Genomic DNA, 26,695 nt, shown 5'->3' with positions numbered 1-26,695 from the left:
CCAAGCTGCAAGAAACAGTTATATTATTAATGTGTACCCCTGTATATATTAACATTATTTAAAAATGACCCTCAACTTTAGAGCGAGAGAAAACAAAATTGATATGCAATAATATTCCAATGACCCGTTAATAATTTTGCATTTCTTTGTGCTATAAAATTTCTAGACAGTTGTTTCGATCACTTAAGTTATATGGAATAATTCTGTTGTGAAGAGCAATCAGAGATCTCAGTTTTAATGACGATCAAATTGAAACTCACTTCAGTGATGTGTTCTCAAACTTCCTAAATTGGAATCTATAATTATACATATTTTTTTAAAAAAATTTAAAAAGTCTTTTGCCTTCTACAATTTTTTTGTTTCACATAGTTCCAATAAACATAAGCTTGATTTGCAATGGATAGTTGTGTGCTTCCTACTCTGATCAGTTTGTGATTGCACTTTCCTCATATTTTAAAATCCCATTTTTAGATTAACTTTTAAAATTGTTTTTCCTATATAGTGTGTTGCTTACCACTAGTTCTGAATCTTGATTTCAGTATATTTCTTGCCAAACTAGTCAAGTATTTCACCTGATCAAGGTGTACAGGATTTCACATTTTAAGGCTTTCGTTCTACCTAGATTCAATGTTTCACTTATTTTTCTTGTTTTTCCAACAGGGTAATCTGTCTGTGTGCACAGTTTGAGACTGTATTACAGCATGGCTTAAGGAGAAGCAGAGGTTTAGCACTTACAGCAGCTGCTATCAAACAAGCAGCAGGATTTGCCAGTAAAACTGAAACAGGTAATCATTGCATAAAAAAGCTTTGTGTACATTTAATGATTCATTCAAGCTTAATTTTTGTTGATATTTAACTGCCTCAATCAATGTTGACTCACAAAGTCCCTGCAAGCAAATAACAATATATAAATTAGTTAAACTGTGTTTTCTGGAAGGATTGTTCCAATTTTCCAATCATTATATGTAAAAGTAGGGCAATTTTGTTTTGGGGAGGTTTGGCAATGGAATGTCAGAATCGAGCTAACCCTCTGTGGTAGTTCCTGAGCCAGGTTTGCATTACTCTCGGGCACTGCTGATGACAGCCCAGCCAGCCTGGCTCATCCACAGCACTTGGAAAGGCAGATCAGTTTGGAAAATTGTTCAATATGTTAAATATTTCAAATACCAGAGAATGCAAGTTTTTTTTAAAAAAAAGGTAAGTTATGAGTAAGTAAGAACAAATTGACAGAATTTTTTTAACCAACTGTAATAGACTTTTGGAATAGTTTACCAGAGAAGACCAATGAAGCATGGAGGGTGCTATGGGTAGTGTCATATATTGTGGTAAGTCAAAAATTGCTGTGGGAGTGAAGCAGAATAAATCTCTTAGAAAAGAAATCTAAAATATATCTACCTTGAGTCCAAAGTATGACTGTTTTCAATCCACGACTGTTTGTGGGACATTGCTGTGCCACGTTTCACCCACAAATATACAATAACAACAACAATTTGGATTTATGTAGTGCCCTCCACGGCCGGACAGCGTCTCAGAGCGCTTTGTCAATTGTCATATTCTGTGAAGCGCTTTGAGACATCGAGAAGACGTAAAAAGCGCTATATAATTATTATTATTAAAGTACTTTTTTGCATTTTAAATTTCCCCCATACCTCTTCTTCCCCCCCCTCATGCTTGATGCCTCACACAGTTCGTGAAACTACTTTGAGATGACATGAAAAATTTTATTCTGTATAAAATGCCAAATATTACTGTTGCGCCACCATTGGAGGCTTAACTTTCAGTTACTGCATCCATAACCTCTGGAACACCCACTTTCTCCCTCCAGGTCATTGCTGGAATTCAACCAGCTAAAACCACACAAGTTCAATTTGCCATTAAGAGCACTGTCTGGCAAGCTTGCACTATTCCTACTGCTTGTCCAACTAGGAGCACCATACCCATTTGGGCTTTGCCTTGCAGATCTAACAGGAAGCCAGAGGGAAGAATTCCTATTCTGAGTAACCAGTCTTCTCTCCAAAGCCTGCCGACAAGCCGGGGCTGGATATGTTGCACCAGTAACTTGAATGTTAACCGTTTTTGCTTCCTCTTAACCATGTGAACCAATTTACCGTGTTGAAAATATGCCACTTATTGGATGAAGTTTTCGAATTGCAGTTACTGTCGCATATGCTTTGCGTACTTTTTGTCGTTGAATTGAATTGTTCCGATTTCCATAACAGCCTCTCACTTTTCTTCAGGGGACTTTTTATAGACTTTTGTCCTTGATTTTATTTGCATTCATATTATTATGCAAATGGTGCGATCTGGGAACAAAGTTTTTGGTGATAAATTCAGTCCATTTAATTTCAGTGCGTGGATTGAAAAAAATAGATACTGAAGATGAGATCAAAAATCAATATGGAAACAATCATTATTTGTAAAATGTTCATTTGGTGAAATAAGGTTTTCCATGTTATTCTAGGAACTAAGTGCTTTTTGAGGTCCTCATTGGTATTTCTGACCTGGCTATTTTTCTCTTCCCTATCATTTCATGAAATCTTTGATATTTTTTCCCCTTTCTATTGTGTATTTGATTCTTTGGGTGCCTGATGCCCTCTGGTTAATCATTCAAGAGGTAAGTATTTATCTGTGAAACCTTGCCAAACAATTCAACAATAGGGGTAAGAGGGAGAATTAAAACCCAGCCCAATCCTGCCCTTGCTTGACCTCTTAAAACATACACTTCCCATTGAGCTGGGATCCTTAATTAATTCTTCCACCTAATTCATGGAGCTGAGGCAAATCGTAATGCCTCTGTTGCTTCCCAAGCTGTAATCAGATAATTGATCACACAATGGTTGGCATTTGGATGCTCTTTGGCTTAGGTATGTGACTCAGTAAGCCGTTGTGAGAGTTAAGAATTTTTTTTGTGTGGTGGAAGATATGGAGCCAGGTTTTGGCACTGCTAGGTTAGCTAACTGAATCTTTATTAAAAACTAATGCCGTTTAGTGAAAATCTGCTCTGCTCAACTTCTGCTAGAATCAGTTAGGAGAACAAAATATAAATTGCACTTCCTGCTTCAAATCTGTCTATTGATTGGAAGCAATGAGATATCTCTGCAGAGGTATATATGGCGTAACCGGACTGACTGTAGCAGAGTCTTGTGCAATGCATGGCACATTCTTGCTTTCATCAAACGTATGAAATAGTATCACTAATTCAAGATGACTACTTACATTTATAGGAAATGTTTATTTTTCAGATCCTGTGTTCTGGTATTATGTGAAAGAACACCTGAATAAACACGAACTGCAGCGCTACTACTCTTTAAAGAATATCACAACGGATATTGGAAGAGGACGAGCTTGGCTCCGGTCTGCACTGAATGAACATTCCCTTGAGCGATACATACATATGCTTCTTGCTGATGGAAACCGCCTGAGGTAACAAGTGATCAAGGAGCCCTATTACTTAAAATGATTACAGTTTGTACATGTTCCTCAGTAAAATCTGGCTTGGAATTGCATGTGTGCATCCAGGAATAATTTTCCCTTCAGCTTTTTCTCCCTTACGTGGGAAAGTTCCTATGTTGACAACCTGCCCCTGACATCCAGTTGTGTTTTTTTTAATAAAAAGCATATCACATATTCTTGGAACAAAAATGATTTTCTCCCAGAAATACTGTGAAGATCACTAACAGCTGATGCTTTGACGACAAAAATCTGTGTTTTTTCTCAGCTAAAGGAATGTGAGTTTATGTTTAATTAATATTAATTAATATTTATTCAACAATACCAGCATGTGACACAATTTGTAATATTTAATATTCTTTGTGTTTTAATATTTAATTTCAATTATTTTAATTTATTGCATAACGTTTTAAACATTTTAATTGTATATTTTATAATGCGTATAATGTTAGGACTAGTACCAGAAAGTATTGAGAATTGACCAATTCAATTCTAAATTGCTTTCTGTTTAACAAAAACAAAAAGCAGAAGCTGCAATTTCTTTCTTTATCTGAATATCAAAAAAAAATGCTGTATTGAATATGTTGAATTTTAGTGTCTTCTATGAAGACTGGTCCTTCATGAGAGATGAAGAACGTGCAAGTATGCTTTCCACTATGGCAGCAGGTAAGATGAGAACTGATAGCAATAATAGTGTTCATTTCTTGCGGACGTGTTTGTTTTTTGTGTTAATGATACTTGCCTATCAAAATAGAATGGTATTTAAGTAGAATACATTGATTTATTTACGAGGTATTTACAAACAACCTGACTTGTTGAATACAGAATAAGAGCTCTGGACTATACCTTGATGATTCTTTGGGAGTGTTGGCAGGTTGTTTAATTGATTATTATTTAGTCAGTGTAAAGCCTCATTTGCAGTGAATTTTTTTATTGCAGTTAATTAGGAACAATACAAGTAATTTGAAAGGGCTTTTAGTGAACTAAATAAAAGAACTACCCTGCGTGAAGGGTGCTATATAAATGCAAGTTGTTGTTATAATAGTTTAAATAGCTTTCTTCTTCTATGGGACATGGGATATATTGCATATCTATAAGGGTGACCAAAAAGTCTTGATACCATTACAATGTTTAATAAGTCTTAAAATAAATGATGATATATATATTAAATAATAGGGTAGTTATCACAAAATTTTAGTCACCCTGTATATTTGAGCTGTATTTTATTTTGAGGTCTCCTTCAATACTGTTCCTTTGGTGCATTATTGGTTAAACTGAGTTCCTGTGTGCTTGACCTCAGCTGAACATTTAAGTCTTATGACACAATTCAGTAAGAGGAATAAGTTTTTCCTGGTGTTCTGGCCAACAATCCTCCAGATTAACTGCTCAAATCACAAACTGTTTCATGGGATATTGCTAATACAATATGTTTATGGAGTTTCCTTACAAAAGCAGTCACTATATTTTACAGCCAAAAGTTGTGAAGAGGTTTGAGATGTTTTAATGTGGTTTCTTTGTCTTCTTTGGTTGTGTGGTTGAAGTCAGGAAATACACATTTGGAGTACTGCAGCCTTAAAGTCTATGTCCTTCCAATCTATTTTATCGCTGGTTGAAGTTAAAGCAGATTGAGCCACTGTTTTGCCATTCTTGATATGATAATTTTACGCCTTCATTTTCCCAACTATGATGAATTAATATATGGCTTAATTTAATACGAAATGTGCATTTTAAAATGTGTGATTTTATTAGAAAATTTTGTGTTTTAGTAAACTGTTACTTGCATTTGTTTTAACAGGGTTAAACTCTATCCTTTTTGCAATCAACATTGACAATCAGGATTTAAATGGGCCTAACAAGCCTGTATCTGCAGTTTCAAACCTGTTGAAAGAGTCAACACAGAATGTTACATCTCTGTTAAAAGAATCCACGCAGGGGGTTAGTACACTCCTGAAAGAAATCAAATCAGTTTCTTCAGTGCCAAGTTTTATGAGACTAGAACCTGAATCAGACCCACTACCAATTCTGCCCACAACTGTTAACCAAGGTAAGTTACTCTCTAAAATGAAGAACTTGATTAAATATGCAATACTAAAGTTTTTGGAAGTATGAAGACTTCTTACAATCATTTTTTATCCACTGAATATAATTTCTTTGGCATAAATAAATAACTCAACATTGAATAGTTGTGAATTATTCTAACTTTTAACTTCTGCTTTTTAATCTTTAGATTGGAAATGTAGAAAAGAGAAAAAGAAAAGGAAAATGGTGCCAAATATTATCTCATTTGATAGAGATGAGGAAGAACTGGGTTCTTCTGAGCAAGTGATAAAGTCGGATCTCACACGAGAAAGTTCTGAAGAGAATTCAGAGAGGACTTCTTCATCTGTTCCTCACTCTGTTTCGTGTATGACGTTAGCTTCTTTTAGTCCAAATTTGAATGGAAAAGAATACAGCAGCAATATGCGGAAGACTGAGGGTACATGCCTAAATGGTGATTCTACTCACAGGAAACTAGATATGAATAGTATTGACGATGACGATGATGATGAAGATGTGGATGGCGAGCACAATTATCGAAAGATCTCACCAAGTAAAGTGAGTGAAGAAGACAGACTGATTTCTGAACAGTAAGTGTTCAAATGTGTTAATTACAATTATAAAAGCTAAGAGTGATTCACTTTTTTTAAAAAAAATCTCAGAGGCACTGAATCAAAAAGTGCAGTTTAACAGGTGAGACTTAAAGAAAGTTAATACCAGTTTAGCTACTTGGATTGAACATTGATTTAGAGTTTTACAAAGGTTTGAGTTCTTGCTGTTCATTTGGCTATGAAAGTCAGTTAAGAATATTTATAGCAGTTTAATCACTCCTGTTCTATCTGGGCTTATGGTGGACACCAATGCTTGTGTGGAAACTGTCCTTGGGGACTGCATTAACAAGATGAAAGATGCTCTTGTTGTTCTCATTGCTCTTACATTATAGCAAACTCCCAATACAGATTATGTTTGTGGCAAATTAAACATGTGCACAAACGGTTCTCTTTCATGACTCCAGCCCCCCCCCGCACCAAGCTCAGGCTCCCTGTGTGCTGTATGAAATGCTTTGAAACATCATTTTGACGTGAAAGGCATATAAGGTATAAATACTTATATTCTGTTTTTGGACTGGGAGAGACACTCACGGTTCCTGATAAACAACAAATTATATTTGTAAAGCCCCTTTCACTTCGGGAGGACATCCCAAGGTGCTGGACAGTCAGGTATTTGGACTGAAGCAGGGCGTTGGGATCACGAGGTGGGGAGTGTAGGGCAGGGAGAGTAGGGGTAGAAGGGTGACGGAAGTGAAGATAAAGTGTGCTTTGAACAAACCTTGTTGCTTGAACAGAAACATTAACCTGAATTATAGAATTCATAATAGCTTCTTTTTTTTGAATCTTTTAGGCCTCTTGCAGAGAGCCTTTCCAACTCTCAAATGTCTGGCTGGAATACACTGCAGGTTCTGAATGACAATGACAGTTCTGACATTCTTTTTCCAGTCAGTGCAGTTGGTTCCAACTCTCAGTCTGGTAGGTACACTAAACCATCAGTACTGTGATTACAGCTTATTCTTCCTGAGCTATAGCTCCCTCCAGGGTCTTAAAAGTGCATAAGGTTCTGCTCCTTTTTTGGGTCTTTAAAACTTCTTGGTCTCTTCTTTTTAGATTATTTTCACCAAATTGTTCAGTTGAAGCCTGTTTTCTGCATTTGTCTTTAAAATGAAACTTAGTGCAATTTCGGACTTGGAATGGTGTTGATGACACGATAACATTTGAAAAGGAAATGTAAAGAAGTTGTATACCTAAAATTAACGGGAAATAATTTATTTTGAAACATCTAACCAAGTTATGAAGTTAAGCAATGTATAATATACCACACAACGCAATTTGAGAGGGCAATAATATCTCTTGCTGATTGAGTCAAGACTAAGGATTATCTCCCTGCAAATACAATCACTACATTTTACAATAAATCCTGTGAAGCACTTTGAGCTGTCTTGACAGTGTATTAAATGCAAGAATTATAATAACCATATTAATATGTAAAATATAAACTCAATACTGTATAATAATCTGCAGTTTTGCAATAGTATTTTTTTCTAATAATGTGTTACAATCCCTAGTCTTAAATTGGCATTTAAACTGCTGAGTTCATTAAAATAGAATGGTTTATTGTTCTTTTTTAAATAAAACAACTTCCAATCCATATATGGTTAATTTGGTTTGGTAATGTTATATTTTCAGAACTTAGTACTTAAAGATTTGAAAGCTACATTGAACATGCAGAACAAATGATATAGATTGTTTTATGTCTGTGTTATATTTCCCTTTGTTCAGTGAGCAAGTAAAAGTGTATTTTAATGAATGTAATATTAGGTAAAGCTATGTGAATGAAACACGCGTGACATTTCTAATTACAACATTACATGATTATAGGCAGGTTAAAGAAGATATTTTACTTGTTAAACATTACAATACATAGTCCCTTTAGTACTTTGAGCTTACTTGTATGTGCTGCCCAATTTAAACCTGTTTTATTAAATGCAAATCTCAATGTGTATTATAGATGCCACTTCTGATAATATGGTATATTGCGATGAACATGAAAATGCCACTCTTGCTTTAGAACTAGCCCAGAAGGGATCTCAGCTTCAGTATAGGTATGGACATTTACATTTTACTCTCATTTCATTATGTCATAGGTTTTCTCTTTCGGATACCAATACTTTATTGATATGATTTAATATAGAGAAGTGCATGATTTTATGAAGTTCATTGGTGCTGAGTGTGTTCTGTGAAGTTCTGTTTGAACAAGTTTTTGTTTTACTGAACTATTGCTTCATCCTCTTCACACAGCGCTGAAGCCAGTTCTTCTCCTCAGGCTGATGCCTTTAGTGGCCTTTTACCAGCTGCTGATTTCCCAGAATCAATGACTGTTAGTGAGTACCTTTACAAACTATTGCTCGTCTCTAAACTGGTTGCTGTTTTGTAAATCAAAAAGCAATTTTCTTGGGGTAGTTGGTTTGTTGTACAACAATGTTCTGTGTGATTTCTCTGGATTTCACAGCAGAGTTTTGTAAAATCGAGATATGAACCTGAAACTCTATTTTTCGAGCTTTTTAAGAGGATTGATGCCAAGCCTGAGAATGGAAAACATTTCCACTTCAAACATCCAGTGTCAGAATTCAGTACTTTCCAGTTCCTTACAGCACAATCAGGAACAGAGAAAAACACTGCCAGAATAATGTTTCTTTGCTTTCTAACTTCGTAAGAGCAACCCATACTAGCTTCCCATGGCAATCATTGTTATGGTGCCTTTATTAAGTGATTTGGCATTTTTTGTACTTCACATATTTATAATAAACAACTCATAGTCTTTAAACTCCATTCACTCGGGTTCTTAAGGCCAACAGGGATAATAACAATAATCCTTGCGTTTGGTATGTCGCCTGATCACATTGTCGAAACATCTCATGTGTTTCACAGGATTTACTGTGAATTGTAGTAACTGTGTATTTCATTCTATTATACTGGATTGGATGTTAAACCCTAGTCCCAAAAGACTGCGCCTCCCAATTTCTTATTAACAGATAGAGAAATGTGTTGTGTAAAAAGATTTTAATATCTTGATTTTTCTATACAGTTTTTTTAATATCTTTGTTTTCGCTCAGTTAATCTCAGCAGGTGTTTTCAGTCAGTTTTTCTAAAATTTAGGATTGATAGATTAATGCCCTAGTTCGTGAAAATAATCTTTCACATTTCATTCATCTTTGAGTTAGAACAGGAATGTTATCTTGGATAGCAGCGGGCAAGTGCTATTCTCCTGACATCCTCCTGACTTGAAATGTGCCGAATACAAAATACTGCAGATGCTGGAAATCTGAAACAAAAACAGAGAGAGCAGGGAAAACTCAGCAGGTCAGGCAGCATCTATGGAGAAAGGAAAGTGAGTCAATGTTCCTGGTCCACAATCCTTCATTAGTTCTGATATAGTAATATGGTATGTTTTGCAGAAAACCTTGCAGCTGGTTTAATATCTTTTATGTAGCAAATCGATTTGCCACAGCTGCGTTTGCGGTTTTGAAATATGTGTCACATCTAACTAATTCATTCTTGTCGCCTATTTGTGGTTCTAGTGCTTAATCCCAAGTCACATCTGACTTCTAGATTCTCCTAGTCATATTTCTTATTTTTTGTCAGATAGTATCATTCATTAGGTGACCACAAGGAGTGTAACTTTCATTGTAAGGGAAATATAACCACAAATTCTTATCACAGATGTTTTATTTCATCTTTAGTATTTAGGTGTCAAAAGCGCTGAGTGGATTTGTTGTGAAAATTAGTTGATTGGGTTCAAGAACAATTGAATAATTGATGCATACCAAATATTTGGAAGCATGTAATGTTCACACTGGAGAAAAGTAAGTTCAGTGGTGATCTTATTGACATATTCATGATCCTGAAGATCAAAAGAACATCTGGATTCAATGGCAAATTAAAGGAAATAGTATGTTCCCCCCGGAGTTCAAACACCTACTAAAGTAAATGAACTTTCTTGGAAAATATTTTAAATTATAGGGGATTTGCTTACAAATGTTGGATAGATGTTTGGCTGTCCTTCACTAGTTAAATCTTGTACAGCAACTAGAGTAAATTACACTTGTATAGTGCCCTTCACGTCAGACAATGGTGGGGCGGGAAGTGCAGGGGACCTGAAGCAGGCCAGTCATTGTCTGCCAAGCTGAGGTGCAGACAGGCTGATATGGGGTTATGAAGTCAGAGAGGTCGGGGGGAGCAAGACCGTGGAGGGCCTTGAAGGTAACAATGAGGGTTTTGTACTCGATTCTCTGAGGAATGGGGAGCCAGTGAAGCTGGGCAAGAACGGGTTTGATAGGTTCCCAGAGCTTGGTGCAGGAGAGGACACGAGCTGCAGAATTCTGAATAATCTGCAGCTTGTGGAGGGAAGTGTTGGGAAGTCCAGTGAGCAGGCAGTTAGCATAGCCAAGCAGGGATGTAATGAAGGGGCTCGGTAGCCTGCGGTGAGAGGCAGTGCCGGAGGCGGGCAATGTTGCAGAGTGTGAAAAGGTTAAACGGGTCATGGCACGAATGTCGGATCTGAAGGATAGGCTTCTGTCTTGCCAACATTGAACTGGAGGAAGTTGGCTCTCGTCTAGGATTTGATGTCAGACAGACAATTAGCCAGGACATCAACGGTCCTGGAATCGAGGGTGGAGGCGGCGAGATAGAGTTGGGTGTCATCCGCGTACATGTGGAAATTGACCTCATGCTTACGGATAACATCACCGAATGGGAGCATGTATAGATTGAATAGGAGGGTACTGAGGACAGAGCCGTGAGGGACGCCACACGTGACAGTGCGGGGGCTAGAGGAGAAGCCGTTGGTGGCCACGAAGTGCAGACGGTGAGAAAGGTAGGATTGGAACCAGGCAAGTACAGAATCATTGAGGTGGAAGTGAGAGGATAGATGGTGGAGAAGAAATAGAGTGGTCAACAGTATGGAAAGCGGCAGAGAGGTAGAGAAGGACGAGAAGACAGAGACAGCCCTGGTCGCAGGTGGACAGAATGTCATTTGTCACTTAGACCCGGGCTGTCTCTGCGCTGTGAGCTGCACAAAACCCAGATTGCAGGGGTTCATGGAAAGAATGCTGGGAGAGGAAAGAGCGAAGCTGTATTGAAAATGTCTCATTCTGAGAGCTAATGGATGGTTAACCCTACAGTAACTTCTGGTGAGCTGGTTGCTTTGTGACTCAGCCGACAGGTGGTGTACTTTCACTGAGTGAATCATACTGTATAATTTCTAAGGTAGCCTGCTGCATAAAATGGCCTATCTGCACTCTGTGAATATCATTGCAGGAGCATTGAAGTGTCACCTAGTGATTAGATTCTGAATCCCATGGTGTGAAGCGATGGTCTAGTTTTGGTGCTGCTAATAAAAAAGGAAATTCATTTGAGAAAATATTCACTTGGAAGAATATCCATCCAAATAAACTGCATGTCTCAGAGCTGCTGTCTCAGTGCAATATTTTCTGTGGAGAATATGGTACATTCAATGGATTCATTTGCCTTTTTCACAGAAAGGATATTTCTAGAAACGACCTGATGTACATCAAATTACACACTGGAACAGGTTGACGGAAGTGCTCATAGTAAAAGTATCTTCATTAGAATGTTTTTATGTGTAGTTCTATATATATATATACACACATGTACATTAAATAACTAAAGGTATGATTCTTCTTACAAGGTGAACAATTTTAATGGTGAGAATTTTTTGAAAACGTTATTGGTTTTATTTGCTTGCTTTTTGGACTACTTTGCTGCTGCTTATCCACTGAAGCTAATTATTCTAATCCCAATTCCCTGCTCTTTTCTTGTACTCCTTTATTTTCTTCACTTTTCCCTCATACTCCGGCCCCTATCCATTCCTCCCAGCAGATTATCCAGAACTCTGCAGCTCGTGTCCTATCCCGCACCAGACTCAGTGACCCCTTCACACCCACCCTCGCCCGGCTCTACTGGCTCCCCATTCCTCAGAGGATCAAGTTCAAAATTCTCATCCTCACCTTCAAGGCCCTCCATGGCCTTGCCCCGTCCTACCTCTCCGACCTGCTAACTCCTTATCAACCTGTCTGCTTCCTCCGATTAGCAGGCTCTGGCCTGCTCTATATCCCCTGGCCGGTAGTACAATAAACTGTTCATTATTTCTTGAGAGAAATGCAATAATTTTATTACTATCATTAATTCCTTCATGTGGATTTCCACATACATCAACATCATGGAGTGCAGGGCCAAATGTGCCTCAAGTAAGATTCCCTGTTGGCAAACAGTGCTGGAACTGAACAAAACAATCTAGAAATATTTTATTAATTTTTTTCATCAGCTGTATGGTTGACACATGCAGAAATCCAGCACCATCCTTAAGAGAATCCAAACCAATGGGTACACTGTGCTTTCCTAATCTCAGAAAGTATTAGATGCAGGTAGGCAATACCCAAAACTTGGAGACCCTAGAGTGTGTGTGGGATACTGCCAGGGCTTATTCAGTAAAATTGCACAGCTTTGCATTTCAAATACTGACTGGTAAGTTTCCTGCTCTTTATTCAGGACCACCCTACCTTTTGGCTTGTAGAGTTAACAGGAGCAAAGTGGGAATAATCCCAGACGCAGAGATTTGGTTTGCTACTCCAAATCCTTCTGATGAACCTGGATGGATAGTCTGTTATCAGCATTGCATTGCAATAATGTGGATCTGCCTCGCTCAGGCGATTGAGACCCAACAGAAGATTCATTATTTTGGAGGCAACTTCCCTCCAAACAGACCCTCCTCTGGCATGATAGTAAAATGGATGTTTTTAGTTCAAGAAGATTATTAAGATTATTTTAAAATCTTTAAAAAGAAAAAAATGGCAAAACGGGAGTAAACAATAAAAAAAAACTCCCATACTCTTCCCCCCCCCACCCAAAAAAAATAAGGAATGCTGCTATATTTGTGAAACATTTCTTTCAGATGTGAATTTAGAAAGACTTTATGTTATGTGTTCGTGTCCTCCCATTTGTTCGGGTAGTCATTAAATGGCACGATTCAAAATGGGAAGGTAGTTTTACCTAGTACCCTGGCCAACGATCTTCCAGATAAATTCGCTTCATTGCCGTTTGTGGAACAAATGGCTTCTGCATTTGTCTGCAAAATCCAGGCAATTCACTTTTCAGAAAAATCTGTGAAGCACTTTCAGATATTTCAATGTGATATGGTACAGAATTTATTATTTGAAAGGCCTATCAAATTAGAAATTCCACATAGTACAAAATATAAAATTTGCCATATAAAATGATCGCATCTGGTTTGTACTCAAAAAGGTGCTCTTGTGTTATCTAGAAGCTATCGCTACCTAAAAAAAACAAAATTATAATAAGCACTCTCAAGTAATAAGGTTGCAGAAAGCAACTTCCACTAGGAGGCATAGTTGTATTTTACTTGGTCAGCTGTGAAAAATGTTTTAGTTTCGGTCTCTGGTGTTTGTTGAAAATGTACTAAGGACATCATTCCTGCAAAATGTACTGAACGTTCCAGTTTGGGGAGGATTTGAACAGATTACTTTAATCTGTCATTATTTTAAAGCTTAATGAATTGCTGCAGGCATCCAGATGTACATTATATATTAATTGAAAAATTAATCTTAGTTTTCTAAAACATTAATCCTATTTCTGCCTTAAAACATCATACTATTTTCTCTCAGCATACATGATTGTCCAGGTTAGTCCATGTACATGGCTGTCATAAACTACCACTCCATATTGGCTACCAGTAGTCTGCGGACTTTAATAAAATAATAATCCTTGCATTTGATATAGCGCTTTTCACGTCTTCTAGACGTCCCAAAGCGCTTCACAGAATATACCGTAAAGTGAATTGACTGTATATTTGTGGGCGAACGCGGCAGCCAATTGCACACAGCAGTGTCCCACAAACAGTCGTAGATTGAAAATTACCAATTTATTATTGTTTTTTGGAGGGATTATTATTAGGCTCTGTGTGGAGTAAGGAAACTTGCCCAAGGTTTCGCCCTCTGCCTGGGAATGAACTCAGGTCTCTCACTTGCAAAGCGAGTGCTCTAACCACTGAGCTACAGGACTCCACTGTACTTGATGTAGTACTTTGCACTTGATGTAGTACTCCACCTGAGCATTAAAAAATTGTATTTAGAGGGCAGCAAAGTATGAATGCCATTTAAGGTTATGATTTGGTCACAAAACTTTAGAATAGGAAATCCAACTTTTGCTTGAGCTACTGTGCAGATTCAATCACCAGCTGTGAAAATGTAGAAATGTATTTTTCGCTTCACCTTGAGGTTTCTCTCCTGCACCTTGCACTGCACCCTTTGTCTGAGAGCAAAGACTGGCTTTAGCCTCCATGTGTCTTGCAATCATTCTTGTTCAGGAGTTCTATGACTGACCAAGATGACTTCCCCTTGCCTATCTTAGGAAACCTAATGGTCTTTTTCCGTTTGATGAACAGTAGTGTGTGAGCTCATATTCTACTGTACATCATGTCATTTTATTGCAAAACTATAAAACCTATAACTCTACTGAAATGGCTTACATTTTTTGTTCCTTTGATGCATACATAAAATGGGGCTGAGCCAGCAGAACCTTCTGAGATATCAAGCATGTTGTGACTTCTTGTAGTTCTGCAGTGGCACAGGTACAATGCCTGAATGGCCACCTTATTGTGCCGAAGTAGTTTGTGTTTCTGTACGATAAAACTCACCCCAAACCTGGCTGAGTGATTCTTGTGCTGAAACGCACCTGGTGAATCTTGTGAAATAACAATTCTGTTACCTTGCATAGATGCACCAGAAGGCAACTTAAATATTCCTTTGTGTAACCTTTTTCACATTAGATGTGGATTTAAAAGATTTCTTCCTTAATTTCCCTTTTCTTAGTTTTCTTCAGTCATAGATGATCCCTGACTGAAGACAGGCAGGATATCTCTCTATGCCACTCTGGACGTCCTCCTGACGTGAAAGGCGCTATACAAATATAATTTGTTGTTATTAGGAGGTGCATATACCTATATCGCCAGTGGCTCTTGTGATTTAATTTTTTCCACTCTTTGCTAATGATGAGACATTTGGCTTTGTTTAGCACCTCCCAACTGACCTATTCACCAAGTGGGGGAGGTTTGATATCTTTGCTGATCAGTTAGAGGAAGACACCAAAGAAGACCAGGACTTTACCCAAAGAATGGCAATGGCATCTTTAGTAGGCACGCATAGCAGGACTGAGCTCAGTGATTTAATACTGTAATAATAATCTTTGCATTTCATATAGCACTTATAACATCAATGTTTCAAAGCACTTCACAGATAATTGCTGTCAAGCGGCTATATGTAGGCAAAAAAGGCAGTCAATTTGTGCACTGCTAGGTCCACATATAGCTTTGAAGTGAATGACCAATTTATAGAACCAGAAATTTTCTGCAGAGAAGGGGGCTGTTTGGCTCACTCAGTCTATGCCACTGTTACTTACTTTTCTTAACCACCTTTTTAAAAAAAATTAAAAAGTACCACTTTCCAGATGGAATATAACTCAAAATTATTTGAGGAATTGTTGGCGAGCACACTGAGAGAAACTCCTTTGCCTACAAATAGTCATGGTTTCTTTAATCTGCATCTGAATAAGCAATCCATACAGGCAACCAGAGCCTCATTTTAATGCATCAGTTAGCTTGTGTAAGTACAATCGTGGCTTCCTTTCATTAGCATTATATTGAAGCCCGAATCCTCTTTTTACACCAGATGATTTATGATAATTTGTGACCATATTTAACTAATAACAGAAACATGTACATTTTGTGAACAATTTTATGCCCGATCTAGGATTCCAACCGTTTTGCACGTTTTGACTGCTGTTCTGATCCTTGTTCCCCACCTCTTATTATTTTCATTTAATTGTTCTCAATTTTCACTCTTCATCTTGTATTTTTCTTCCTCGTTTATTGCAAGTAATTGTTTGTAGGATGTTGCCGGCACAGATTAGCTGCCGTGTTTGCCGACATAATGTTCTATTTTACAATGCAACATTATTACATATTTCCAGATGATCATCCTGTTCTTTTATTGTTCTGTCAGCTTTGTGATTTGGACTTAGAGGGATTGCCCTTCTATTGCCATTTCAGAGATGTGGAGTCTTTCTCCCTTTTTAAACTGGTTTACACACTACTTTTAAACTAAATTGACCCCTAATTCAGATTAATTGACTGCTCATCTCATTGTTTATGAGAAGCAATTAGCACAGATTAGCTGCAATTTTTTTCCTAAATGACAATCTTTTCTTCATTTCTAAAAAAATATATATTTTGTAAAGTGCATCAGCATTGTTTTTTGCATGAACAATTCTGTATGAATGCGAGTTACTATTAACAAATTATTGGATGTGTAATACATTTTTTAAAATTTGTTAAAAAGACCGTTTCAGTTTAATTTTGAGAAAGTTCTGTGAGTTTATGTAGACAGGTATAAATTTTATTATTAAGACCTCATCTACAGTGAAGCAAATGCATTTGTCAGACAGATCGTTGCTCATTTGAGTTGTCTTCAGATAGGAAGTACTGGAGGGAAACTGATTAAAGATGATGGCAAATTGGGTAGCTTGTTGCATAGCAACCCATAGCTAACCACACAGTGAGAATGACGAATGAGATGAAAGACTGTCATGAAAATCATGGTGAATAAAGTAGATTTTTTTTTACAAGTAAAGATGCTGTTAAGAGTCACAGTGGTAAACTATTTCTTCTTCTATTCATAGCAGAATGCATTTGCTGCATTTGCCTGCACAACAACAACAACAAGAAGATTACATTTGTATAGCGCCTTTCACATTGGGAGGACGTCCCAAGGCGCTGGACAGTGTACAACATGTCACACCCAAGCAGGAGTTGGTGGGGGGGAGGGAGAAGGGAGGTGGCCGATGGCATGCTCGAAGAGGAGGGTCTTGAGGCAGGACTTGAAGGAGGCTAAGGAGGGGGTGAGGTGGAGTGATTGGGGGATGGAATTCTAGAGACTGGGGGCAGAGTGGCTGAAGGCTCTCCCGTCAATGGTGGGGTAGGTGGGTCAGAGGACATGGAACAGGCCGGAGCCAACTGAGCGGAGAGAGCGAGCGGGTTGATAAAGGGTCATATTTACTGATAAAATCCTAAGATATAGTGTACAGTAAATATTTCTACAAGTGTGGGGAAATTGGAAGATAACGTGAAAGTATGTTAATAGTGGGGCAATCAGCAAGCAAGCTTACAAAAACTGGAAATGTGGGTAGTTTCAGCTCTATTTTAGGAAAGCAAAACTTCCTTAGAATAACATCTGTCAGCTAGGTTTGACAATTTTGTAACAACCTGATCATTTTTCCTGTAACTTTAGCTATTTGTTAAAAGTCCACTTGAACAAACAGATAGGACCAGGGTGTAACTTCTCGTCTGAAGTACGGCATCTCCAACATCGCAGCACTCCCTCCCAGCACCTCATTGGAGTGTCAACTTAGACAATGTGATTCCAAGTCCCGATGTGGGGCTTGAACCCACAACCTTCTGACTCAGAGGTGCGAGTACTCCAACTCGTCTCAAGTCTTTATTATTGTTGTAACTCTGTCCTTCAGCTTTGTAGTTTAAGCTTGGATTGCATGGCCATTTGTATCCTTTCTCTTCATCTTTTCTGTAACCAAAACCAGTTCAGTTCTGACCCTCATTATATATTGTGTAAAGTCCTACATTCACCCCATTACTCTTTCCTGAACCCTGCTGAAAGTATCTATGCTCTTTTAGGGTTAAAGTATATAGATATGGTACACAATGTTCCAAATGTGGGATTGCAGTGGTCTCTAAATTCACATTACAGGATGCTTTCCTGCCCATCCACCAGCCACCACCATTAGTGTGAAGTGCTTTGGATGTTATACTATATGAGAGGTGCTATATAAGACCAAGTTGTTAATTAAAATACATCAATGGACTTTAATTGGGACAGAGAACGATTTTGCTATATTCCATGGTTTAATGTGATTATGCTGTAAGGAAGTTTTGGTAGTAGAGAAAATATTTGTCCTGGGCATTCCCGAGGTAGAATTCAGAAGCATAAAATACGAAGAAACATTGGTGACAGGTAATAATGAATTACCTGTTTAAATCTAATGATATTTACTTGATGTGAAAAAAAATCTCTGGATTATTAGGATGAGAACGATTGAAACATTTGACTTTCTGTTCTTTGCTTTCTTTGGAAACAGTGAACATTCATCAATGATGCGTTGAGTATGAATAGTCACCAGTTGATGAGTTTCTTTGCAGCAATGACTTTCCTACTGGCTGATGCACATTGTTAGATAATAAACAAATGAAATATTCTGTAGGCCACAAATATTTAAAACTGTTGCAACATTTTGTTGAAATATATTGAACAATTTATTTAAAAGATGGATTTTAAGTTTGCAGTGTCTAAAGGGAAATCATGTGACTTGACCTCAAGAGAGCTGCTTTTGAACAGAAAATAATTGGTTTGAAGCTTATCCCTTCTCTAGAAATGTTAAAACTTTGGCCTTGTACAGTCCTCAAGGAGGCAGAAGGTCTGGGGTCGACCTCCCACATGGTTTTTGACACCTGGCATCGCAATATAGTGGACACAGTTGTGATATATATTTTATTATGCAGTTGAAATGCTTAATTAAGTTCAAGAAGCAGTAATACCAGGGTTTAACTCCAAAATCATATATCCAAGTTGAGTCCTTTCACAATGTAATTACTATTAATTAAAGCTCTCACCTTTTGGAGCAATGGCTGTATGGCCCGCTTGGAAGGCATTGCTAATTTCTAAATCTGTCTGTTATGAGAAAAGAGCAATGGGATGTTGACGTGGGTAAGCTCTCCTATCCACCTACTCAGGCAGCCCATCGTAGTTCAAGAAAGATGTTTATGAGTTCACCTACAAATAAATGCTGATGTGAAGTGCTTTAAGATGCTTCTCTGACATAATGAGGTGCAACTTCAAATTCAAGTATTATTATTTGCATCCACTTTGCAATTCCGGTTATACTGGCTTCAATCCTTTGGACCCACAGTCTACAGAAGTGCAGTAAACTTCCTGTTTCTTCTGCACTGACTGGCCAGCTTCCTGTCAGTGGTGTGCAGGTGCAGAATATCTCCTGATGTCAGCAGGGTTCACAGTATCCACTGAAATTACTCACAAGAGCAATCACCTCCCCCTTTGTTTTGCATCATTAACACCTCTTCAACTCATCATCCCCTGCCCTCTTACCCCATTTTCTCCTTTATCTTCTTTGCCCTGCCTCCCCCACACAACATGCCCCGGTTCTGACCCGAAACGATGACTCACTTTCCTTTCTCCATAGATGCTGCCTGACCTGCTGAGTGTTCCCAGCGACTTCTGTTTTTGTTTACAGATTTCCAGCATCTGTAGTATTTTGTGTTTTCCTTGAAAGAGTCTTTGCTTCCCAGCTTCGCTCCTTCCTCTCCTACCACTTTCCATGAGCCCCTCCAATCGGAAACTGCTCTGGTCAAGGTGACAAACGACACCCTGTCCATCTGTGACCAGGGCTCCCTCTGCCTCTTCGTCCTGCTCGACCTCTCTGCTGCCTTCGATACTGTGGACCACTCCATTCTCCTCCACCATCTCTCCTCTCACCTCAACCTTCAGGGTTCTGTCCTTGAATGGTTCAGGCCTTATCTCTCACACCATCTCCAATTTGTCTCCCCCAACGGTTCTCTTCCAGCCCCTGCAGTCTTGTGCGGTGTTCCTCAGGGCTCTGTCCTTGGTCTCCTCCTCTTCAATCTCTACATGTTCCCCCTTGGTGACATCATCCACAGACATGGGGTCAACTTCTACATGTACACGGATGACACCCAACTCTTATCTCTCTGCCTCCACCCTCGTTTCCAGGATAGACATCAAGTCCTGGATGAGAGCCAACTTTCTACAGCTGAATGTCAGCAAGACAGAGACCCTCTTGATTGGCTCGCGCAGCGCCTCCACACCACAGCATCCAAGAATGCACGCTCCGCCTCAAAGAAGCCAGTCAGGAACCTGGGTGTTTTGTTCGACCCTTAACTGTCCTTTCTCCCCCATATCTTACCTTCCCCCACCTCTGCGACATTGCCAGACTCCGCCACTCCCTCACCCCTCAGGCTGCCGAAACTCTCTTATAATCATTTGTCGCCTCAAGGTCCACTGCAGAAACTCTCAGCTTGTCGGCCTCCCCAACTCTTCCCTGCACAAGCTGCAGATTATCCAGAACTCTGCAACTCGTGTCCTCTCCCACACCAGGCTCTGTGTCCCCATCACCCCCACCCTCGCCAGTTCCACTAGCTCCCAATCCCTCAGAGGATAGAATTCAAAATCCTCATCCTCACTTTCTAGGCTGTCCATGGCTTTGCCACCTCATACATCTCTGACCTGCTGACCCCCTATCAACTTTCCGCTTTCTCCGTTCAGCAGCTCTGTCTGCCTGCTCCATGTCTTCTGCCCGACCCGCCCTACCATCTGTGGCCGGGCTTTCAGCCTCTCTGCTCCCAATCTTTTGAACTCCATCCCACAATCCCTTCGCCTTGCTCCCTCTCTTGCTTCCTTCAAGGCACAACTGAAGACCCTCTTTTCGACCGTGCCTTCAGCCGCCCTCTTACTTCTCTGCACTCCCTCATCCCAACCCTGCACCCCCGCTCGGGTCCTGATCCCTGATTGTTCAGCGCCTTGAGACGTCCTCCCGATGTGAAAGGCGCTTTACAAATGTAATTTTATGTTGTTGATAAAAATAAGGTGTTATATCAAATGCAAGGATTACTGTTTGTATTAATAATTTAAGAAAAGTTTGGTGCTATGATAGGAAGCTGATGGTTGGGTTTTCTGGAAGGATGAAATCAAATTACCCGAAGGGCTGTCTTCACCCAAACCTCTCTTGTGATTTTGTCTCATTTATAGCAACATGCCTTTTAAGCCAATGTTTATTTTCTCAGATGAACTAAGACAAGCTATAGTAGCTATGATGAACAGAAAAGATGAATTGGATGAACAAAACGGGTAAGGTTTGAACACATCATACCTTCTGACCAATAAAGTAAGTACACATGATGTGATACATGGGTTAAACCTCAGGTTGTCTTAGGCAACCGAGTTGCCACACTCACATGATCCAGTTGGAAGAAAATATAGGGATAATTTTCCTAAATTTAGTTTATTGCCAAATGGAGATAAAATAGCAAAGCTAAGAATATTCAGAGAATTTGTATTGTGGTAAGAAATATATCAGTGATTTATATTTTTGTTATTTGACAAATAACAAAATATTTTGCATATTTGTTTTAGATCTTCTGGAATTTTTAGGCATATTTTGGCATTTTTTTCTACTGCCATTACCTTAGATTGCGTAGTCCCCATTTTGTAAATCTGTGTAATATATTGAAATGTTGTAAAATGCTATCTTTAAGGTAACTTTCTCTTTGTGCTGTGAGCTTTACATCTGATTTGTTTTGACAGTGACTTGGGATGCTAATTTCAATTTAATTCTGCCCTCGTCTTTGTTTTTCTCTGGTATTCATATTATTGTTTACACACAGGGGAGAAAGAATTGAAATTTAAAATAAGCACACTGTGTCTTTGGCACCTGTGTATCAATACATAAAAGATGCAAAAGGCAGAAATTATTATGGAATGCAGCAGATTTAAATTACATATTTACAGTTTTATTTATTGAGACTGGATTTAAAATTAGGTCAAACCTGTAGGTGGAAAGTAACCTTTTAATTTAGATTAAGATGCACTATAGAACTACACAATGTGACATAATATAGGTTAAGCAGTTTGTGGAATTCAAATGAACGTTTCTCCACCTATCTGGCACTTTAACTGCTTGTATTCAAAAACTTGCAATTTTCCCAAATACAATTGATGTATCATTAATCCTATATTTATACTGCTTAAAGTGAAGCTGAGATGGTGAGCAAGAAGTGTGATTTGTGCTTTTACTCCACAATGTGGAGTCCTGCAGCTCAGTGGTTAGAGCACGTAATAATAATAATATTACTGCAGCGAGAGACCTGGATTCGGTTCCTGGCAGGGCGAAATGTAGGGCAAGTTTCCTTACACCACATGCCTCTGTTTACCTAGCAGTAAGTAGGAACCCAGTTAGTTCGATTGGCGGATCGCTTTTCCGTGTGTTATTCCTTCAAACAAATAATAATAATAAATTGGTCACTTCAATCTACGACTGTTTGTGCGACACTGCTGTGTGCAATTGACTGCGACGTTTTGCCCACAAAATATAAAGTCAATTCACTTCACAGTATATTCTGTGAAGTGCTTTGAGATGTCTTGAAGACATGATAAAGCGCTATGTCAAATGGAACGATTATTATTGTATTGGAAGCAGAGGGAAAAAAACAGCTATTTTTGTATGCAAGGAATGTGCAATAACAAAATTGGTAGTCACTTAAGAGATGATCTGATCACAAAGTCAAAAGATCACAAGATTAGTTTGGATGAAGAAGGCCCTTCTTCCCATCTGATCTCATCATTCGAGAAAACCCACCCTACTGTTCTTTTATTACAACGTTAAATTGTTTTTTCAATGAGTCCAATCTCAACCACCCTTCTTGGCAACCTGTTACCAGTCATTAATTACTGGATAAGGTTCTGGATAAAGAAAAATATCCTGGTATTTGTCATGAAATTGCTCTCTACAACTCTTAAACCTATGTTCTCCTGGGCTGTTGAATGGACCATACAAGATTTCTCAAAGACCCCAGTGTGATTTGCACCTTTCACCTTCTTATTGCAATAGATGGACAATGCACTACTATGAAAACAACCTGCTCAAGAAGACACCAGGACAGTTCATTGAAGTTGAGCTAAAAAAATTGTCGCTAAACATACAGGATAAATAAACATAGTATTAATTTCTCCAGACAAAGTGTTAGTGAATTTTTGATGCATCAATGTCTGTTTTATATCAGTACACTGAGAATTGTATTTGTGTTTTCATGCATTTTATGGAAAGAAATGCAATTACTCTTCTCAACGAGATGTTTTTGAATTTTGTTTGAAAAAATCATTGCCTATTGTCCAAATTGTGAAAAAATTGATCTTGCAATAAAATGCACTACATATCAAGGAAATGGTGTTTGAGGTAGGCTACATTTATTAACCATTTCTTAATCTTCGCACTTGATGCACCAGACAGCTCTCTTTTGGTCTGGTAACAGATGGTTATCCCTCTTTTCTAGATCACTGCGAAATCTACTTGATGGAGAGATGGAACATTCTGCAGCACTGAGGCAAGAAATTGACAACCAGAAAAAGAAACTGGCAGAGCAGGAAGAGCGACATGCTGCCAAGATCCAAGCTCTAGGAAGGTAGGCGAGGGAACCAACCAGGGAGACGATGTATGCAAAGTAAAAGGGAAACAAAAGTTGCTCATCATGTGTTGCTGTATTTTATGAGGGCAATCAAAAAGATATCTGCCAGAAAATCTATACTTTTAAACCAAATTCTGTCAGCCTGCTTCTTGTTGTCTGTCATTGTTAATCTGATTATTTTTGCCTTCCCCTATGTGTACAACGTACATATGGAATCATGCTAAATGCAGCCGGTTGAAAAGAACAAAAATTGCCCTTAATTATTGTTTCCATGTGACAGGATTGGCTGTATCCATTTGAATGAATTGGTAATAAGGTCAGACTTAGGAAACATTTGCCTTCATTATATTTTCAATGAAGCATATTTTAGCAATAATTCGAATTGGGCCACTGTTTTTTTTAACTCCCGCTCAGCTTAATGAAAAACCGTGATTTCTTTTTACTGATTTAAAGGAATTGTTAGTTTACTGATTATAGTTTATAAAATTCTCTCTCAAATTTCTTTGCTCTTGCTGGGGTACAATTTACAGATACAAAACAACCAATAGGGCGAAATTCCACCGAGGTCTAAACTTATTTTTTTTTGTGAGCACTTTAGAGTATCTAGAATTTGGCAAATTTAGAATTCAGTCTGAACTTTGAAGTCATTTTTCTGTCCTTCTTAACACATGGAATATCATCTTAAAATTAAATCTGTATTTAAGAATTGACTACATTCTGAACTGTCTAAAATACCACATAGAGAGTAAATCTAGACCCTGTTGGACTTTCTCTTCACAAGGCCATTCTACGTGTTTATGTCCAGAAAGTGTGTTGGCTGGATTTTCCACCTTTGGAACATCACTACTCAATTCTCCCCTTGGCTGAGTTGTGGCCTGTAATTGCTTGAACATGATCTAGAATAAAATGTTCTTGAATAAAATATACCATACCAACGTTTTTTTTACAATTCTATATTTTTCCCATTTTATGTAGATTATTTCTTAATTTACCCTCTCAATTGCCACAGAAAGGTTCCTTATTGTTTGCATTTTGTGACTGCAGATATTCACAAGCCTTCATTAATTAGGATGCTCATGCTGTTAACCGGCCTATAATACTGACATGATTAGGTGTTAGTAGAGACATTTGCATGTTAATACGATACAGAGTTTAATCCCAAAAGCTTGGAACACTTATACTGTGAGCTATTTATGATAGACTGGTCTATAATCTGTTGTTTTCAAGTCTTTTGCAAAATTTCATTCAAGCATTATAACAATCTTAAAGCCTTTTTATTCAAAAATATTTAAAATAGTTTTAATTTTAAGAAAAACGGAAGCACAGTAACAACAGCAACTTGTATTTGTGTACCCTTCACACAGGATAGTAATTCAGAGTGGAGTTAGTGAGTATTGCCTGTATTTTCATGGGTAACAGATAATTGATGGGACAGGGACCTGTGTTTGATTTGTGCCTATAGTTTGGCTTGATACAGTATTATTACAATACAATTTGCGCTTGTATGTACTTCACATTAGTTTGTAAAAGTTGTAAGCACTGAAAGGCATTGTTTTAATCATTAATCCCTGTGCTGCTCCTTCTCTTACACTTTAATTAGAATTCATGTTGTTTGATAAATAATACACTGTTTTTTTGCTTCTGCAGAGAAAATGAAGTATTGAAGGTACAGTTGAAGAAATATGTAGGAGCTGTCCAAATGCTGAAGAGAGAAGGAAGCCAAGTGAATGATGGTAAGAATATGACATGCTGTGGAGTGTTAGTATATAAAATGACTTTGTATATTGCGCCACTAGGAATTTTGTTTAAGTGCAGAGTGTTTAATCAAGGTATGCCTCAGGTAAAAATGTGAAGTAGCATTTTTAGTTATAAAAGGTTAAAAAGATTGAATTGTCAGAATAACCATTTGTGAGACATTAATAATATTTTCTGTAATTCCTGCTTTCTAAAATATGATGGTTCTTTACCATGAGAATATGAATGGAACATTCAATTTGTGCCGAATATTTACTGAATAGAATTCAGAATAACTAATAGAATTCTGAATAGAATAACTAACTTCACATTACAGAAAGGCTTGTATAGCCACAACAATAAATTGCCTTTATATAGCGCCCTCCATTCGGGGTAGCGTCTCAGAACGCTTACCACCTTATCTCACAGCCTTGCCTATCAGTTGTAAGAGATAGAGGCTGATTGATTTGTATGAGAAATAAGCAAACATATATGATTGAAAAGAACACAACAGATTAGGAGATAGAAAGGTAAAATCAACAACTCAGATTTTTAAAATATTCTTATCAATATGCAAGTTCAAAACTGATAAAATGTGGGATCCCTAAAAGGATGGACAGTGCATTTGCAGTTTTTATTGCAACAGTATGATGGTGTATGTATTTTATTCATATTTGTCTAGAATATCTTAGATTTTTATCCTTGGAGAGGATATGTTATGAAAAGGTGAGCCAGTTTTTAGATTGTATTTGCTCTTTTGAGAGAACATTAATGCAAGTATAAACTGAAGAGTAAGAGAGACTTAACAAGGTTGAAAAATAAATTTGAGCCAGGGAGAAATACAAAGTGAATCATGCTGAGGCAGACAATGTGTTGACAGGATAAACTGTATGAGATAAGGTGTTCTCAGATGATAAAAGGAAGTGGAGAAAATCAAATGAGGTTTGGGAGAATTTCTGAGTGAAAAATATTTGAGTTGGTACACAAATAATAATTACACATCGCTTATTACAATTTTACCCTTTTTCAAGGAGTTTTACCATCAGTGATTTGGCCCAAAGATAAGTTGCATTTTGTTTCTGTGTATTTTTTTCTCATCTGTGAAAGAAACTAGGTAATCAATCTATAGTAATGCAATTTGCTTACTGCTGTCACACTAACAAATAAGCAGGAGTAAAATTCCTTAGTGACAACATACCTCTGTCGTTATCACACTTTGTGTGACACTCTAGAAAAGCCAAACCTAGAGAATCTATTTTCGTAACTGCTTTGGTATGTGGAAATCAGTGGCAATTTACTTAATATAAAAAGTAGTTACTAAGCTGACACGAGAAGAGAATTTCTCCTGGTGTCCTGGCCAACAATCCCCCCAAATAAAATTAGTCACTCACTTCATGGCTCTTTGTGGGACATCTGTGTGTGGAAATTTGCTGCAGCGTTCACCGACAAATACACAGGCAGAACATTTCACAGTAAAATTCTGTGAAACTCTTTGAGGCATCTCGTGTATTTAGAAGTATTGTAATGACCTTAAATCCTATATGTA

General features: G+C 38.0%; 1 protein-coding gene across 2 annotated transcripts in view; it reads left to right on the top strand.

Annotated features, from left to right (window-relative positions):
- Window positions 1-26,695, top strand: part of snx29 (sorting nexin 29) — a 135,306-nt gene that overhangs the window by 11,834 nt on the left and 96,777 nt on the right. For both annotated transcript variants that reach the window (XM_007893700.2, XM_042341041.1), the window contains exons 4-14: window positions 661-785; window positions 3,243-3,423; window positions 4,046-4,116; window positions 5,246-5,494; window positions 5,678-6,077; window positions 6,889-7,013; window positions 8,050-8,143; window positions 8,340-8,422; window positions 21,019-21,082; window positions 23,284-23,412; window positions 25,063-25,148. In XM_007893700.2, coding sequence (XP_007891891.1) covers window positions 661-785; window positions 3,243-3,423; window positions 4,046-4,116; window positions 5,246-5,494; window positions 5,678-6,077; window positions 6,889-7,013; window positions 8,050-8,143; window positions 8,340-8,422; window positions 21,019-21,082; window positions 23,284-23,412; window positions 25,063-25,148 — 1,607 coding nt within the window. The remainder of the gene's footprint in view (window positions 1-660; window positions 786-3,242; window positions 3,424-4,045; window positions 4,117-5,245; window positions 5,495-5,677; window positions 6,078-6,888; window positions 7,014-8,049; window positions 8,144-8,339; window positions 8,423-21,018; window positions 21,083-23,283; window positions 23,413-25,062; window positions 25,149-26,695) is intronic.

This window comes from Callorhinchus milii, unplaced genomic scaffold (genome assembly GCF_018977255.1).
Source record: "Callorhinchus milii isolate IMCB2004 unplaced genomic scaffold, IMCB_Cmil_1.0 Scaffold16, whole genome shotgun sequence".
In the NCBI taxonomy this organism is placed as follows: Eukaryota; Metazoa; Chordata; class Chondrichthyes; order Chimaeriformes; family Callorhinchidae; genus Callorhinchus; species Callorhinchus milii.
This window is presented reverse-complemented; position numbering and strand designations above follow the sequence as displayed.